The sequence below is a fragment of the Tyto alba genome, unplaced genomic scaffold (assembly GCF_018691265.1).
Source record: "Tyto alba isolate M040663 unplaced genomic scaffold, T.alba_DEE_v4.0 Super-Scaffold_26, whole genome shotgun sequence".
NCBI lineage: Eukaryota > Metazoa > Chordata > Aves > Strigiformes > Tytonidae > Tyto > Tyto alba.
Window position 1 is genome coordinate 3450243 of NW_024881300.1, and position 18301 is coordinate 3468543.

Here is an 18301-nt window from a genome sequence, read left to right on the forward strand (position 1 = left end):
CACAATGCCCCTATACACACGCTGGGACTTGCTTTGGTGATAATGCCTGCTAACAGCAATATATTTTGCTTGTGCAGCTGATAAATCCAGCACTGGCCCTTTGTCAGGGTGGGCAGGATTAAACACCCCTCGCAGTTCTCAGAGTTTCCGTTTCCTTTCAGGGAATCAATATCTACCATAAAGATAGAGACCTCTGCAACATAATGTGTTATTTGCTTGGTTTCTCATTTTTAGAGTCTCCCACCTGCTGCTATATTTCAAGGCCAGTTCTTCTCCTCACTCCCTTGGCACACTGATTTATTCTGCAGTCACAGATATTTATGAAGCACCGGGTCCTACCTGACGCCAGTGCAAGCCCCCGTGCAACCTGATTTCCCACCTACGGCTGCAGGTACGGGTCAGAAATAGCACAGTGAGGACCCCAGTTGTCTCTCCCTCATCCTCAGAAAGTCCCAAGCTGTAAACTATCCCTGATGCAGACCAGATGCTTTCATCAATAGCTTCAAGACAAACAAAATAACATTTTCTATGCAGTGAAGTATTTGACAGAACAAAACGCCCAGCTCTAATCATCAAGGGCAACAAGAAAAGTGACTGAACATGGATAAAAATGAAACAAATGTTCTGGATGCTGTTGGAAAATATGCTCTAAGCTCTCGCTTGTTAAAAGAGAAATAAATGTCACTTTGAAAAAAGGCAGGGGCAATAAACTGGCACCTGCAGAGTACCAGACATTTGTTTGTTCATTCATCAGCAACTGCAATATGGCATTTCAGGCTGTCAGCTGGTGCTAGACCATCTTGCTTTGTCGCACAGCTCCAGAGCCGGGGTCTGGGAACTGCCAATGAGCCGGGCTCGGCATCGGCGAGGCTCTGCCCTTCCTGCCCTATCACTTCTATAATTTAACATTAAAAAATGCAGCATAAAAGTGCAATTTTCCACAAAATGCTGATCATGAATCCAAATCCCCAAAGTCCTTGGAGGGCAGGAGAAGCCCAAGGCAGAGATGTCCCCCTGGCACCTTTCCTGCCTGCCCTCCGCAAAGCACGGCCCCTCGCTGACCACAGCCACTCCGTCACAGCCTTCTGCAACACAACTGTAGGCAAGGGGATTTTATTTCTTTTTTTTCTCCCCCTCTATATCCTACCAGGCCACCAGGGATCTGCAAGTTAAGAGCAAAAATTGGTGGGGTTGTTTCTGTCCACAGAAAAAAATTTTGGGCTATCAAGGCATGCCCTTCTTGCAACTCTCTTCGTGCCTTGTAAGACCATTTCACAGTCTATTAAAAATAAGCAGCATCTTCTCTCTCTGCTTTGTCAGAGGTAGACAGAACCTCTAAATATGCACTTGTAAAGGAAAATATCTTGAAAAGCTCATAAAAATTCTTTAACAAGATAAAAAACACAATAAAATGTCTGTTTACAGTGCAATTGATATCCTGAAAAATGTATCAGTGCAGCATACCGATTTACTAAGATTAATCTAACAGTTGGTTTCTAAGCACAGTCATCAGATATTTAGTACAATACTAAACATTTTCAAGTCTCTGTGTGTGATAGATCGTTAATAAATTGCATCTAAACCCCCAACGTTGTTTTGATGAGTACGTATGTGGATGACTTGATCTTGAAAATATCACACTGCCCACAAGTACATCACAGAAAAGAGAAGGCAGGTTTAATTACAGCCTACAAGTAACTTAGCTGCTAGGAGGGATGGCTCTCCAAATGTATTGAGTTGCCAATTATAACATACACACTTGGGCCCAGTGTGTATACATACTGGGCTGTATCAGCTCTCATTTAATTCATTCCCAGACAGTGACAGGCAAAACTGGGACTATAATCCTTGGAAGGACGGGCTGTACATGCCATGGCCAGCACAGAGGTGGCACAGGCGACCCCTTTGCTCTCAGGGTATTTCCACCAACTCTGCTTTGGAAACGCAGCATGAATTTTTGAGATATTTCCATCATGTTGCATCGAGATAACTGATTATTTAATTCTGGCACCCTCATCCCATGCAGAGCCAGGATCTTCAGCCTGCATCCTGCATCACAGCCTGCATTAAACTGAGCTCTTCATCTCACATATGCATTTCACAAACAGTAAGTACAGCAATTGTGTCTGAGCTAACAACACATCAATTTGCTGTCAGGCTTGTTCAAATTGATCAGCCTCAAGGTAGACTTCTAAATACCAGCTGTTTGTGATGCATTTGGACCTCTCCGTAATGTCATCTCTATTACTGGGATAGTTACTGTAACTATTCTGGTTTTGCGTAAAAGGGAAGCCCTGTTTGCAGAAAAATATTAAAAGAAAAAAAACCAAACAAACAAAAAAACCCCAAAACAAAACAAAACAAAAAAAAAAAAAAAAAAAAAACAAACAAAAAACAAACCAGGAAAAGGATGGTTTCAACTTCTGATGCTCATTTACAAAGTCACAACATAGCCCTCCTGCCGTGGAGTGCTTGATAAACTGCTTTAAAAACCAACAAAACAAAGTTGTCTAGATGGTCTCCCATCCACCGCTCAGCCTTTGAACCCACGAGTGGTTTCCCAGTCTGGCCAGTTCAATAATATTCTCCCAGCTGCTTTCTTAAAAGCCAACAACATCCATAAGCATGTTAAAGCCTAATCAGCATTCAGGTGGGGCTGCTTGTGTGCGCCCTGCGTCCGGGGAGCAATCCTGCGGTGCCACATGCCGAAAGCAAGAGTGGTGGCACTCTGAGCAGCTTTTGGGTACTGCTCGCTCGCGTTTATACAATTATTCTTCTCCAAATCACAATGCCAGGCAGTGACCAGAGGGTCTTGGGTCATGTCCCCACCAAATGCCACTGCAGGGAACTTGGGGGCCCTTGCAAAGCCAGTGCTGCTCGTCAGGTGCCCACCACGACAGGGACAAGAAGATAGGTGTGTGAATGCAGTGCTAAACCAGTTATAAAGATGGAAAAGATTTATGTATGCATAACAGCAACTGGAAATCACTGTCTGGATTTTGGAATGTTACAGTGCTGGATTCTGCAAGCCTGAGTTACCCAGAGAAGAGCTATTTGCCTCTGTTTGGCTGAACACCCCTGCCCCACTGTGCTGGGGTGCTGGTGTCCTGGTGCTCCCTGGGAAAAAAGCCAGGGGACACTGAAATTTTTCACCTTCACGGGGGCAGCTTAATGGCACCGATAACTCTCCTTGGCTCGCAGCAAAGCTGTACTTCAGCTGTTTTTTCATAGAGACAAGCTTCCCTCCACTTCTTGGCTCTCTCGCTTCCATCAAAATAAGTCATATAAGTCATATCATTGTTATTTCTTTTAGCTCAATTTTCAAAACAAACCATTAAAACAAATAAATACTCATTCTTTTTTTGGGGGGGAAGAGAGGGTCTCTCAGGTTCTACCTGGGAAATACAATTAGAAATAGGAAAATGTTCTCAAATGTTTTTTCAAACAGGTTTCTGTGCAGTTTTTCCAGCTTCGTGTCTCTCCTGATGACCTTCCCACTGAGTGATTTTTGTTTTAAAAGCCCTTTTCCTTTGGTGAGCCTGAGATATTTTGTAGCTCTATCAGCATGCAGCTGCTGAGCATCAGCTTTGGCACCAAGTATTTCTTCACTTAAATAAAAAGTAGAGCAGAGTATAGCATAAGTGACATGTCGGCACAGAGAAGAATAAGCTAGAACTCACAAAACATCTTCCACATAAATAGAAAGAACAAAATCCACCAAATGCCCATGCTCTCGAGAGCCAAAATTTAAAGCCAGACATATAATTTTTGTGCAATCATTTTGTCCCTTTCAGAAGAGATGAGAACTGTCTCTTGAATCAGTTAATCAAAATCTCAGCTGATTATACCATCCGTAGTTTGTTTCCCAGAGACCTAATTGAGAACATTCAATATTCAAGAATTAAGTTGGTTTCAATGGGCACATTCATCTCCATAGTTTGGGCTTCAGCTCCCAGACGAATCTGGCACTCCACTGATTCAGGTTTGCAAAAGCCAAGATTAGGGAGGGGGAGAAAAACAGGAAAAAAATACTGTCATAATCATCATTGTTCCTTGCCCAAGAAGTGGAAGTACTTTCTGCTCAACTTTGAGAGGACTGGACTGCAGAAGCCTGGAGAAAAGCATGGGCAGCATGAGCTAAAGCTCATGGTGGTCTCTATCAGATGGAATCTCCCCACACCAAGGGACACAAGACCTGATGCAGGTTGTGGGAGGGTAAAGCATCTCAGAGTATAGCTGGGGGGGACTGCGGTATCCAAACAGAGTGGTAACAACAGACCTTTTCCACCAGAGGAAAATAATTACTGGAGCAGAAGGACAGCAGGCTGCTGCATGATGGAAGGTACTGCAGGTGTTGAGGTCTGGAGCAGGGTTGTGTGTTGGAAGGAGGGTGTTGAGAACCTCATGTTCAATTGTGATGATGTGAAGCTCCATTTCTGCCCAGATTATCAGATGGAGCACAAGGTGTAGCTTTAGCTTGCACACATCAAGCTTCCCCTGCAAACTGTTTGCTCAGGAACAGATTTTGAGCTCCTTTGCCTTTCTCCTTGACCCCTCCGGAATGTCCCACTGCTCTTATACAACACCAAACCAGGAGTTTTCAGAGTCAGGGTACCATCAAGCCAGAGAGCTGCAAGGCTGCTACTGAGGCTACTGAGACATCTTGCTTTGGCTCCTCTCGTGGGGAACAGCGTCAGTCCAGACCCCCAACTACACCTGCAGCACCTTGCCAGCATCTCCTCCCACCCTTTGGATGCTGCTCACCCTCATAGTGCGTTAAGCTCCATATCCACAGACACTGAGTATTTACACAGTCTAACATAAACCAATTTTATTCTCTGGGTGGCAATGTAAACAAAGAGAAACAAAATTCATCCATGCGAGCTACCAGCCCAATTTCGAGAGCTTCTGGCCCCACAAATGCCCTGATGATGTCTGCAGAGGTTAGAAATCAGATAAGAGCTGGGGAGATTTTTCCCAGATGAGTTAGAGGAAGGAAACTGGGGAGGCCGAGCAGGAGGAGCACACACTGCCACGCTCCCTCCCTCTCCTTAGGAGCCTCAGCACCAGCACCGATGCTCTGCACATCCTCCTCTGGCTCGAAACACACACCATAACCAGCAAGCCACAACAGCGGGAGACAGCTCGCTTCTGCTTATATCCCTCATTAACGCTAACATGATTTTAACAGCTTCTCTTGCACAATTAACAGCCAGTGAAATATAGACTTGTCCCTCTGCATTTGCTCTGCTTCCATCAAGCTTAAGCAAGCGGCGCTCGCAGCCAGGCCCTGAGCAGCAGCCGTCCCGCCGTGCCAGCCCAGGGCTGGACGCATCTCAGCTCTGCTTTGTCAGGCAGCATGTTGCCCCCCTCCACCCACGACAGCTCCGCTTCGGATTGCAGCCATTTAAACACCCTGAGCAGGGCCAGGTACGCCCCATCTCCCTGCGAGAGCAGGGGCACAGCTCTCTCCGGGCTGACATGCTCCACTTTGCAAGGGGACTAATTAGCGCAAGCAGAGCCCATCAGCATCGTTCCCTGCTTCTGGGGTGGCCCTGCCCAGCCGTGCCCTCCCTAGATCGGGGATTGAACACAGCACTCGGGTTGGTAGTGGCCCCCTGCACCCCAAAGCGACTCCAAATCACTCTGCTTTATAATACAGCTCCCTGCGGTGTCTGAGCCGCTCAGGGGTCAGGGGAGGAAGGTGGCTCCATGTTTCTGAGGAGGATGTTGTTCAGCATCCGAAGGTGCGTGATCAATTCATCCATCCCCCTCCTTGCCCCTCTGGACTACGTGCCCCATGAAGGGCAGGAGGTGGCACGCTGCCGAGTGCTGTACGGGCTGGAGAACCCCAGCATCCTCAGTTCTCCATTTGTCACAATCCTCCAGCAAAAGTGACAGGCTGGGGAAGCTCTGAAGGGCTTCTGAGGAGAGACACCACTTCTGTTAATTATCCTACATGCATGCTCCAACCTTTTCTTGCCACTGGAGAGAAGAGCTCATTTAGAGAGAGGGGGAAAAAAATATAAAGCAATTAAAAGAATAGCTATAAGCCTAGCGAAGAGATAACAAATGACAGAGCAGCAGAATGCTAATGCCATGTTCTTGGCTCCTTGTGAATGGACCTGTACAGCTCATCAGAGAAGTCCTGCTCCAGTGAGCAGATCTCTCCCCAGAGGAGCTGCTGCTCCTCTGCAGCAATGAAAAATGTACGAGATAGAAAAGGTGTTTTTAAAATCCCCAGCCAGGACTAAATTTGTCTGGTCAACAGCCACGCCTGGCCTCTCCCTGCTTTCACAAGGACTGAGAGATGCTCCTTCCTTCCAAAAGGATGCAGAGTGGGTGGGAGTGCTGGCCCAGGGAGCTGGAATATGGGAACTGTGGGTCAGACAAAGCAAGTTTCATCCTGTATTGCAGTAACATTTTTAAAGAGTTTCATCTGGTCATTTGTGACCCTAAAACTTGTTTGATTTCCCATTCACAATGACTTTTTCCTTTTAAAATTGATACACATCATTAGAAAAAGTGAGAAAAGCTATAGATAACTCTGCAAATATAACAGAATTTCCCAGTTGAATATCCATCTAATGTTTCCTAAAGCCTTGTTCTGCCACTAAGCCAAATATATGCATATATATTTAAATATGTGTGTCTACATATCATACACATAATTTGTGTGATTCCAGTAGCACTGATACTAATAGTAACATACCATTACCTCCCCATAAAAGCACTGCTGAAACCTCCTGAAATAGCAGCTAAAACCAATAGTAAAAACCACATAACAACGTCTTGGTTTTGCCTCCTGCTTCAGCTGGGAGGAGGGAAGGAGGGCAGCCAGTGTGAGCAACAGTGAGAAAAACACAACTTGATCATAATTTTTAAGCAACAGCAGGTTTATGAATATCATTTTGCCAAAAAACAAGTGAAATATGTGACACATTTTGCACGTTCCTGCTGCCAGATGAAATAACCAGCGCTGATGCGACTCACAGCACAGTCCATCCGTGGATGCCAGGTTCTTTTATGGAAATACCCGTTAATAAAACCCTGGGGCGGGTGTTCGGAGCCCATGCCCACACTGTCACGTCATTAACCTCCTAGGGACACTTCCCAGGCAGTGAAGAAGAAAGAGAGAGCCTCATGAATGTCCCTGGGTTAATTTGGGGTATCTCATTTCAGTTCAGCACCCTCCCAACCACACCTTGCTGGCAAGGAGGTGTTTCACTGCGGGACTGTGATGCCCGAGACAGAAGCACACGCTGCCCCAGCCGCAGCACAGCTACTCCTGCATCCGTAACCTCCCTTACCTTCCCACTCCTCTGCCCAAATTTTCTCCTTTCCACAGCCTTCCCAACTAAAGCAAGTCAAGAAACTAGTAGAGACGTTCAGTTTATCTACTCCAGTAAGGCAGTTCCCTGCTCCTAAAAATACTCCAGGAAATTGAATCAACATTTTGTAATTTGGCTGGTAACAGCAATTACTAATTATCAGCAGGAACATCATTTTCTTCATTTTCTACTCTATCTATAATGTAATTTCAATATCAAATGGTTTTGCACACTAAACAAACATGATGGGCAATATGAGAAAAGCACAGAGATAAAACTGAGTATCAAAAACCAGGCTTAAAATACATAAACTTCTATCAAATAGCAAATAATTATCATTCAAACAGCCTTTTGGAAAGATAAAGTTAATATTGCTCCTATGTTCCCCTGTAAAAATGAAGGCTCCACTCCACTCCTCTTGCTTGGTGACAGCAGTGCTCAAAATTGCAACCCTAATGCTTGGTTGTGCCAGAGGCTGGAGGCAGCATCCTTCGTGCCCGGCCTCCCACAGACCCGCCGATTTACTGTGCGGGGAACAAAGGACAGGGCAAGGTGAAGAGCACACGCACAGCTTGAAGGACGGTACTGGATGCAAGTCTGCAGTCAAGCAAACTGCTCGCTTCATAGTGAAAAGCACTTTTGCAGAAGAAAGCCCAGCCCTGAAATAGGTTTTCTGGAGACTGAGAGAGCTCTTGCAGATAAAAGAATGAGGAATATTTTCTTCCCTCAGCTTGATAAATTTGCTGTAGGTGTCTGTGCTCTCCAAAACAATAAGCAAGTGCCAATTTCATGCAAGGATTTAACTTGGAAGGGTGACCAACTCATTGCTTTTCCTTCTAGCCAAGAACAGCAGATGCTACGCTGCTCTGTGCAAGTATCAGTCCCTAACGGGTATTGATGACGGGATCAAGCCAGCTTGGCAAAAGAAAAATACTACTGAATTGTGGGAACTCTTGCCACGCTCAGGAGCTGCTCAGAGAGACCCCGCTTGCTGGCAGCACTGCTGCATGACATTTAGAAATGGCAAATTTTCTCTCTGTCCAGTTTAGAAGACATCCCTTACTAAGGCTCAGAGCAAACTGCAGATCCTCTACAATCCCCAAGAAAAAAAATGGACTGCAACCCCACTTCCCATTTCAAGAAGGCCAGAAGAAACATCCACATGCTAACCCCCACATGCCCCGGCTTACGCATCAGCTGTCTACATCCTTCCAAAGGCCAGATGAAAGTTGATAAGCTCAGGCAAGGCTATAAATGATTTCAGAACAGAGGCAGGTGAGCACCCGAGTCCCAGAGTCTGTAGAGGGAGCACCTGGGAGCATCACCTGGAGCTCGGTAAATAGACCCACAAAGGCAAAGGCAACATCTACTGTCTATTGAAGAGGAACTATTACAGAGGATGGATCATTTCCAGATAATTTTAGTAACAAGACCACTTAAGTTCCTTTGATTAATTATTCAGTGAATAGTATATACCAAGCTGGTCTTTGGCATTTCTGGTCTTGGAATAAACTTTGGGAAGCAGACGCATTGGAAAGATGGGATTTTGAGAAACATCACATTTATTTTGCTTTCAGGAATGTCTTCAGCAGCAGCCCCTGTACCAGGTTGATGAGTTTTCTATCTGCTGCTTCAATGCCAGAACACTCCAGAACAATCACTGCTTTCCAGGGGATATTTTGGATGGGTGGCAAGGCATACACCACTCACACAAGCAAGACTAGATCTACCTGCCACCAGAAAGCTTTATAATTAACCAGACTATTATGTTTTTAAGCACTTACTGCAAGACTTGTAATTTAAAATTAGATTCTGTTTTCATCTGCCTTTTGGACAGATTTTTTCTCTCTAGAAGAGCAAGAGTCACACTGGAACACAACTCAAAGCTGGCTTTCATTTGTATTTCCAGCCAGCCTGAACTATGCAGGCTTTTGAAGATGGGTTCCTCTTGGAAAGAGAAAACCTAGCAGCGGGCTGTCCCCTTTGTGCTGGTGCCCAGTGCCATCACTACCTGCTGGCAGGGGCACTCCCACTGGGGCCCTGTGGACCCCACGGCTTCATGCCTGTCCCAAACACTTACTGGGGGCTCAGAAACACCCCAGACCCTGCCAAAGGCAAAGGCAGTCAGACGGGGTGCTGAGGGAGAGACAGCAAAGGCAGGTGGAGGAGGAGGAAACATCAACAGCTAATGAGTTTGTCACCTTAATTTGATAGCTCAGAGCAGCCTGCAAAAGCTTGGTTCTCAGCGGAGTGGTCAGGTGCCATATTTAGTTTCAGCTTTGATGTACTGTCAAACTAAAGCATGCCTAGATCTCTCCTCTGACATCTTCTTTCCCTGCTTTATTGCAGCTGCGATGCAGACAGCTCAGTGCCACTTGTGGGTCCGTCCCTGTGTTGCCTTGCCCAGGCTTTGTGTGGACAGAAGTACAGCCACATTGGGGCTGCTGGGATCAGAGCAGAGGCAAAGCATCTGCAACAGCAGCTGCAGCGCTTGAGCTGGCCTCTGCACAGCTGAATTCCACCTTGAAGAGAAGGGGGCTCATTTCTATTAAGTACTGGAGTGATCACTGCACCCGGGAATGTTTTGGATGGGAGGCAAAGCAGGCATGGTCCAAGTGCAGGGGATACAGAGAGATCACAAAGAGACAAGACCACAGATCATTCCAGTTTGTTGTGTGTAAAACAGCTGGATAGGTCAAACCTTACAGAGATTCACATAGCAAAGCTTTTAGATAAAGTGGAAAAGCTGAAGAGCCATTTAAATGCCCTCCCTGTGGGCATTTGAGATGCCGTGAAGATCGGGTTGCACTAAAGAAAATGGCCTGAAAAAACCACCAAGACAAAAGAAGTCATAGCGGCCATTACAATGAGGCAGAAACCAAGCAGAAATGGAGATTTTGCAAAGTTTTGCAAAGCGAGTTGCACCCCTGCGGCCTCTCTGGTGCTTAGTTCTCCAGAGCAGCACTGCCCCTGCACACTAATGCCGTGGTCCAATGGCTCTGGGAAACAGCGGAGTGTCAGCACAGGGAACTTACTTGGTGTTGTCAGAGTCAATGGTATGAAAGAGCTTCTCAAGTTCTTCTTCGTTGAGTGTCCCGTCAGAAAAAAAGGCCTGGAACTCCTCCAGGGACAGCTTCCCGTCATCTGCAAACAGCAACACAGCCGCCGTTAGGGAATGGGCAAAGTGTGGGGGCACAATGACTGAAAATCAAGAGTTATGTTCAGATTTAAAGTTTCAGCCCAAAATTATCTCCAAGTGCTTGTGCAGAACTGGCCCTCAATCAGTGCAGGGCTCAGTGGCCAGAGGGTGGGACCTGGCAGCTCTGGCAGCACCAGAGCCAGGTGAAGCTTCATTGCTCCTGTGTATGGATGCACTGGCCGTCAGCAACTAATTGGGCTATTAACCCAAAGCATGACTCGAGCCTAACGAGGAAAAGCCTGCAAGCTTCATCCTAAAATTTAATTACATTTAAGAAGTCATGGAGCGTTTCGTCTACCCTATGCTCAAATGATGCAGGATGCTCATTAAGGGACACATAATAGATAAGAAAAGACCCAGGGCTGGAATTAACAACAGACCCAGCCGTATCTTTTGCCATCTCCATCCAGCTGCATCTTCTCCAACACAGTGCATTTCCCTGCTCTGCACAGAAACGCAAAATAGCAGCTACCAAGCATAACAAGCCACATCTTGCTTTGGTTGTCAACTGTTTAAACATACAAGGGCTGTGTCACCTTAATGTTGTGCCTTTACTTCTAAAGGGACCTGATGACGCACAGAATCCATCTGCCCGGCCATACGGGCTGCAGCTTTCTGGGTGCCTTTTGGCAAACCTACCAGCACACGAAGGAGTCACAAGGCAGAGGTTTAATAATGTTCTCCTGGGCACATAGAGAGGAGCTTGCAATAATTTCAGCAGCAAGCTCCAAGCTCAAACTTGAACGTTTATTTTGATACCAGCACAGGCACTTCAGCAGCCTCATCTCCAGCTGTAGGAAGAGGCCCTGCAGATAGTCAGTGCCTGGGGGAAAGTGTCTCTGATCTCAACCCAGAGACTGAAAAACAACATCCAGATTTGAAAATCTGGCCATACACTTTGCGTATTATTTTATGTCCTGGCCCCAGCATTAGTTTAAAACTAGGCTTTCTACAGCCTACTTAAGTGACCAAGAAAGAAAAAATATTATCAAATCCAGGTACAGAGGATATAAGGAGGATTCCTTTGTAACTTTTGCTGATAAGGAGACAAAAGCTTACATTTAACAGTTAAATCTGGAGACTTTTCACTGCGCTGTGGATGGGTACAGCACATCTTTAAAGTCACAGCTGGAAGTAAGAAGGTCTGGAGAAAGCTCCTATGAAGTTCAGCAATAAATGGGAGAGAGGTGAAAGAAACTTTAAAGAAACTTTAATTTACCTCAGGTTTCTTGTTCAAGCTGCTGACACTGTGCTCTGGTGTGCAGCAGTGCTTAGGGGGGGAATAACTAACCCAGGTCATGTGCTATTTAAAATCTCTCCATTCATATCCACAGAAGATTCATAGACTGGAAATGTTGCTTATTTTGCAGTAGGAAAAATGTATCATTTATTACTTAATCATATAAATTATAAACCCTGTTGCTTCTCTTTCAGAAAATGATGCTAGAGGACAAAATTAGACAACTTACCACATATACACCAATATTTTTTTCCCAAACTAAATCAGTCTGCTGCTCCTGAAACGTACCTGCATTGCTAAATGCTACCCCCAGTTTCCCTTGGCTGACACAGATGAATTCAGCCCAGTGATAAATTGAGTCTGAGATACTTATTTAATTGGCAATTATGAAAGGCACACAGCAGAAGAACAAAATCTACAGCAGCACTGGGTGAAAAGGGTATTATCATCAGAGCACCACAATGGCTATGGAGAGCGTCCAGCTGCCTATATCGTTTTTCTGCACTCCTTCCCCAAAACGTGACCTCTTTGCAGCAGGCAGGGTGCAGAATACCAATGCACAGCTCAGAGGATGGCTCCCAGATTTGCTATCTGTTTCCGAATTACAGAAAACTGAAGCTTCAACAAGTACCTTATCGCTTGGAGCATGCCACCAGTGTGACCTGGAGGCTAACCCAGTGGTGGCACGATTTTGCTGAAGGAGATAAAAAGACTGTGCCTGGAGCAAGAGCCCCATCCACATCATCCACCTCTACCCCTGCACATGGCACAACTGGGTGAGGAGCTTCCCCCACAGTGCTCCTATTTATGTAGTATCCTAACCAAGATCAAGGTTTGGTTTCTTCTGATCCTGACTGGCAATGAATATGTCTTCAAGCATCAGGATCAAAAGGATAATGACATTTCTATCACATAAAGGCTAAACAATTCTTTATATATGGTAAACTTTTCCTGTAAACCTGAAATCAGTGCTTGTTCACCTCAAAATTGTCCTTCCGCACAGAGGGCAGGCAGAATGAAATTCCCAGGAAAGTCACATAAATCAACTTACTGGGAAAGAGAAACTGTAAAATGAAGTGATTTTTTTTCAGAAGAGTACTTTAATCAGAATTTACAGTTTGCTCACCTCTGAAAGGCACAAAGGTGTTTCTAAGTTTAAGGAAAAAAATATCTTTTTCCTTTACCTAGTTCATAACTTGTCTCCTCTGTTTCACTCTTGCTTTATTTATTTTTTGAGTAATGTGTGCCAGGCCGCAGTTTTGCTGCAGTCCCTGAAACACTGGTATTTAAAATCTGTGCCAAAATACTGCTCTGACTCCTATATTGCAGCCTCCAAAGTCGCAGGTGAGAACAGGGAGGCAGGTACCAACTACTGTGACAGGTCAGATCATTGAAAGCCAATATGCACTGAATTTCTGTTGGCATTTAACAGCCCAGAGTAATATAGGATGAGCAAAGGACCTAGAGAAAAGAGGAGGTGACAGTGAATTTTATTTCATTTTTCTTGTTTGAAGACCCCACAGAACTGCTTGGCCCCTGGCAGGAATTTGAACAAAAGTACAAATTTTACTCGTAAACAGTGCTCGAGACTTTCATCCCCCAACAAACACCACCACAAAGTACCAGTCGGCTTAAAACTGATAATTATTTAATACAAGCTTGAATACTTGTCTGTAAACAGACAAAGCAAAAGGCTTCCGGAGTAACAAGATAATCCTTGAGCTGCATATCTATAATTGTGAAACAGCCTGAAAGTCGTGGGTTGCTGGAGCCCAGCAGGAAAGGAAACCTTTGGGGAACTTGAGTGATAAGAGGAAGCAGACTGGGCTGGGATTTGGCAGTTAAAATTAAACTGGTAGAAAATCCTGGGCAGGGAGGATTGACCACCGCTTTACCCACACCAGGCCCACGCGCCGGCGTGCGCTGTGATAAGAGCTGATGGAGACACTGTGCTCCAGGAGCGGCCTTATCAGGAAAGTCACAGAAAAGCAAGGTTTTTCTGAAAGCAGAAGTGTCTGAGCTCACCAAAGAATGGATAAGACTTCCAGAAACCTGCTTTCTGCTGAAAGCTGCTGGGTGCGAGAGATATAAATTCTCCAAATGAACTGGCAGGCGTCGTACCAGAGCGGCAGCGTCAATCGTGCGGTTCGATTTCACCCATGCCCAGCCCTGTAGGAGCTCATCTGGGGACACTCCAGCCCTAGGTAGCTACTTTTGATAGGAAGGATAACAAAAAAAATGAGATTCCACACCAAATCTCACTAAACAAACTAAAGTTTCCATCAGTTTTAAGATCTAGACAAGTCTTTGTGGCTTTCATCTGGTCAAGCACACTTCAAGGAGACAGCCTTCTTTCACCTATTCGCCCCCCTCCCCTTTAAACCCAGTACTTGAAGTCAACACCTAAGCTGGCAGCGAGGACAAACAGCACCTACTACATTGGCGCCGATCGACTGAAAAAAGAGATAATCAGGCCAGAGCTATTCTGCCATGATTTTTTTCCTGAGAGAGTAATTTTCATTTTACTCTAGCTTTTCAAAATAATTCAATCACAGGCAAAGACCAAAGCAAATTACCAGCCAAATAGAGTTATCAAAGTTAAAACTAACTGAAGAGAGAAGGATATAACAGAGAACATCAGAAAGCCTCAACTGGGATTTTATTATTGCTCCATTTGCCATTGTGAAAATCTGAGGAGTCTAGAGGCGGCTTTTATGCCTTCTAACTCACACAATCAGGCTGTTCTCACCCGCTAATGCAGCCAGGGGAAAAATCAAACTAAGATCATAAATCGTCCAAAATATAGGAAATCTGATTGCTGAGTTTTCAGAAATTCACTCAGCAATACACATAGCTTAAAGCTTCTACAAAATAAGGTCACTGTTCTGAGCCTGAGTTTACTAAATCCATTTTCAATTATATCAGGTTGCGACTGCTCATATATTTTCTAGGTATATTATGAATATTTTTCATTACTTATTTTTATTACTATGAGTTCTAAAATGCTTTAAGCCCCGCTTAGTGTGCAAGCACCAACAGAGCTATGGGTGAGCAAATTGGATTTTATTGTGGCCTGTGAATAAAGATAACAACTGTGGTTTTTTTCTTCTTTCTTGCAGGTGGGTGTGGGTGTGTCTGCAGATACATGAGCCAGCGAGAACATGGACTGGCTTCTACTCTGGACCCTTTATCCAGCCTCCTTAGAAGTCAGGGGGAGCAGTTTTATTCATTTAAATGAAGCTGGATATAGACTTGAGTTTTCAGTCCTGTGCTGTTAGGAAAAATTACCTTCAGGTCCACAGATCTGATCTGTGATGGATTGGAAAGATGCAGATCAGACACTAACTGTGAGACCTCAAAATATCCCTTTTAACAGAGTTTTTAAACTGCAAAACCTGCCTCGAAAGCTGAATGTTCTCTGTGTTCAGGCAGCTGGACCCGTTCTGGGATTTCTGCAGCGATGAGGACTGCACGGATGGGGATGTCCTGGGCAGGCAGTCCATCACTCATTACCCTGTTTCCCTGTGCCATGGCTCTGGCTAACACAGATACACCGGGAGCTGCGCCCTGAGAATCGGCTGCAAGGAGGAGCCATACTGGACAAGGGAAAGAGTAAAATGAAGCAAACAGGCTCCTAAGCCTGGAGAAAGCCATTTCATCTCCCATTTCCAGAAGAGTTCAGTGTGGGTTTTTTTAGACTGTTTATTTTTACCTAGATGCTGTCCTGATGAGTGTCTTGATGTCCTCCAACACCTTAATCTATGGCTTTGGGGAGGCTGCTGGAGTATCCCAAATCAGGCTTGCTGAGCTGCCGCTCCCAAGTGAAGCTGACAGACCACGTCCCCCGCATCGCCGAGCGGCTGTGACCGCACCCTGTGTGGCACTGCACAACCTTTCTGCCGGCTGAAGAAGGGGTGCACTGACTGCAGCCCCTGATCCGAGTCACCTGCAGCTCCTCTGCAGCCAGCTGAAAGTTACCCACCCACTCACAGTCCGGCGCCACAGTTACTTTGGGGGCAGTTGAACTGGGATGGAAGCAGGCCTGGCTTCACCTCCAGCGTTGGCTGAAGCTGCGAAGCCACGGGAGCCCTGCATGAGAAGCACAGCCCACGTTTCGGCGGCTCCTTACAAGGACGGTGCCATCGCCTCTGGAACGGAGCCCCTGCAAATGTCTTTGTTAATGAGATGGAACACGCATCGTTAAAAGGAAATTACTACAATTATAGTAATTTCCTAGTAAAAGGAATTTAGGGAATGACTCTAAAATCACCTTTTTTTGAAAGTTAACTAATGCCCAGCCCAGATGTTTTCACAAGGGTTAGTACCACAGCAAGCAATCCCCACGGATAACCTGAAAACATATTGATGTTTCCATCACAGCTGATAATCTCTGTTTGAAATACTCCTGTGCACTTCCTAATGCCAGCTGGGATTGCTGACGGGACCAACTGGTTGATGCTGGCACAGGAATGCAAAGCCTGTCACAGAAGAAGCCACAGTTTCCCATACAGATAAAGACAGGGACTGAACTTCAGGAGCTGGGGTTTTTCTTACTTAACTCATTGGAAAACACTTGATAAATGTTTTTCTTCTTGTCATTGACACAGTTTTGAGGTGGTGTCTCCTATCTTCTTCCAGTGACCCCATCACAGCTCCCACGAGCATAACGCACGGCGCTCCTCGCTCCAGGGCAGGCTGTGCACACAGACCTCAGCCAGCATCACCATTTTCTTTTTGTCGTGTGCTAATACAAACCTTGGGGATTTTTTACCTTCCCAGGACATCTTTCCTTCCTATGCCTAGATGAGGTCTTATAGAGACATAAGGTAACATAGGAAATGAAAAAATATCTCTTGAGAAGTCAGTCAATACCCCTCCCTAGTCATTTACCCCAGTAATAAAGATCAGCTCTTCTCCAGGCATTTGAAGGTACTTCTCTCTGTATCAAAGCATGGGGTTCACCAAACAAAATATTGTGTCAATTCTGCTCTTTTTCTTTCTGCTCTGAAGCAGATGATGCAGTTTTGTGGTATGACTGGAATGGTGCATATTCAAAATCTTTCACAGGCACTGATACAGTGGGACAGAGGCTCCTTTTTGTGTCAGGGTTAACCTTTTCATTGCCATGAAAAAAAGGGAAAAAGTGACATTCATTTCAAAATGACCACGTCAGTCAGCATAAGACGTTGAGGAATAACTTAAAGCCTGGTTCTTGTCTAGGATGATGAGTAGATGTGTACCAAGTGGATGATGGCTAGAAATCTTCATTTTAGGACCTGGCCTGGGAAAAGCAGGAATTTCCACTACAGTCAGAAACCTGTACCTCATTCTCACCAGAAATAGCCTTGATATCCAGCAGTGTCCATTAGCATGCCAGAATTTTCCCCAAGCTGCTCAGCTTTTATCATGAAATCAAGCCTTTTGTCATTCCAGAATTAGAACTAATTTTGAAATTCTTTTTAATAGCAGCTATAGATAGATATCAAATGTAGGCTGGTAAGCAGGGAGACATGAAGGAGTGATATAGTACATTTTCTCCCACTGTCTTTTGTGAAGACTCTACTTTTTTTCAGCTTCTCAAATAACCCTCACCCTGCTGTAATGAGCTAACTTAAATGTGGCTTTTTTTTCTGCACTCACCCAATATATTGACTTTGGATGTTTTATCACACATGTTTGGGAATGCCTACCAAAGGAATTCCCAGTTCTTTACAAATTAAATGCTGGGATCAGACTTCCCAGGGTTCAAATGGCCTGGATAAGTTCAGTGCAATTGCTGCTTAATAGAGGCTATAACAAACCCTACCTGAACATTTAGAAGAGGATTCAGACAGATGCCACCAGAAGTCCACAAAGATTTCTTAATCCACCATCTTCCCACAGAAAGGAGGAGGTATCCTGTTTCAGTTTTTTCTCTTGCTAATTAGATCTCCTTTCTTTTCAATTTTGAAAGAAAATGAATGTCAACAGCCAATTTCAATACATTTGCTTCACATCTGTAGCAGCACAAGGAATATACTGAGTCAGCCCCTCCACGTGCTGCTGCTCTATAATAATTTATGAAAACCGCAGGTGATCTGGCCCCCACGACACTTTGTACATTAACATGCTGGTCTAGCTCAGGGAAGACTAGTGGGAAAACATTCAGGAAAAGAAACTGTAGCTTGCAGTAAATGACCTCCTGGTAAACAGTTCACGTTAAGAGGCAATTCCTGAATTCCCAATGCCTGCCTCTGGGCTCCAGCCTGGGCAGATGAGAGGGGCTGGAGGGAGGCCGCCCACATGGGCGCACGCCAAGAGTATTTACTGGTCAGTGCTGTAGCCCATGGGAGACCTCAGGGCTTCTCTGGACTAAATACCATAAATATAAATAATAAATAAATATAAAGAGATTGAGGACATACTTTCTGCCCCCCTTTCCTCCCTCTCCCCATCAGCCACAGAGGAGATCTCTGTTTCCAAGCTGTTCCAGCAGCCAGCAGACCCAGCTTTGCTCCAGACATACGACTGCCACTGCCTCTCAGTTATTAT

General features: G+C 45.2%; 1 protein-coding gene across 1 annotated transcript in view; it reads right to left on the reverse strand.

Annotated features, from left to right (window-relative positions):
* Window positions 1–18301, reverse strand: part of NECAB2 (N-terminal EF-hand calcium binding protein 2) — an 83137-nt gene that overhangs the window by 31887 nt on the left and 32949 nt on the right. The window contains exon 3 of the mRNA XM_042797837.1: window positions 10367–10475. Coding sequence (XP_042653771.1) covers window positions 10367–10475 — 109 coding nt within the window. The remainder of the gene's footprint in view (window positions 1–10366; window positions 10476–18301) is intronic.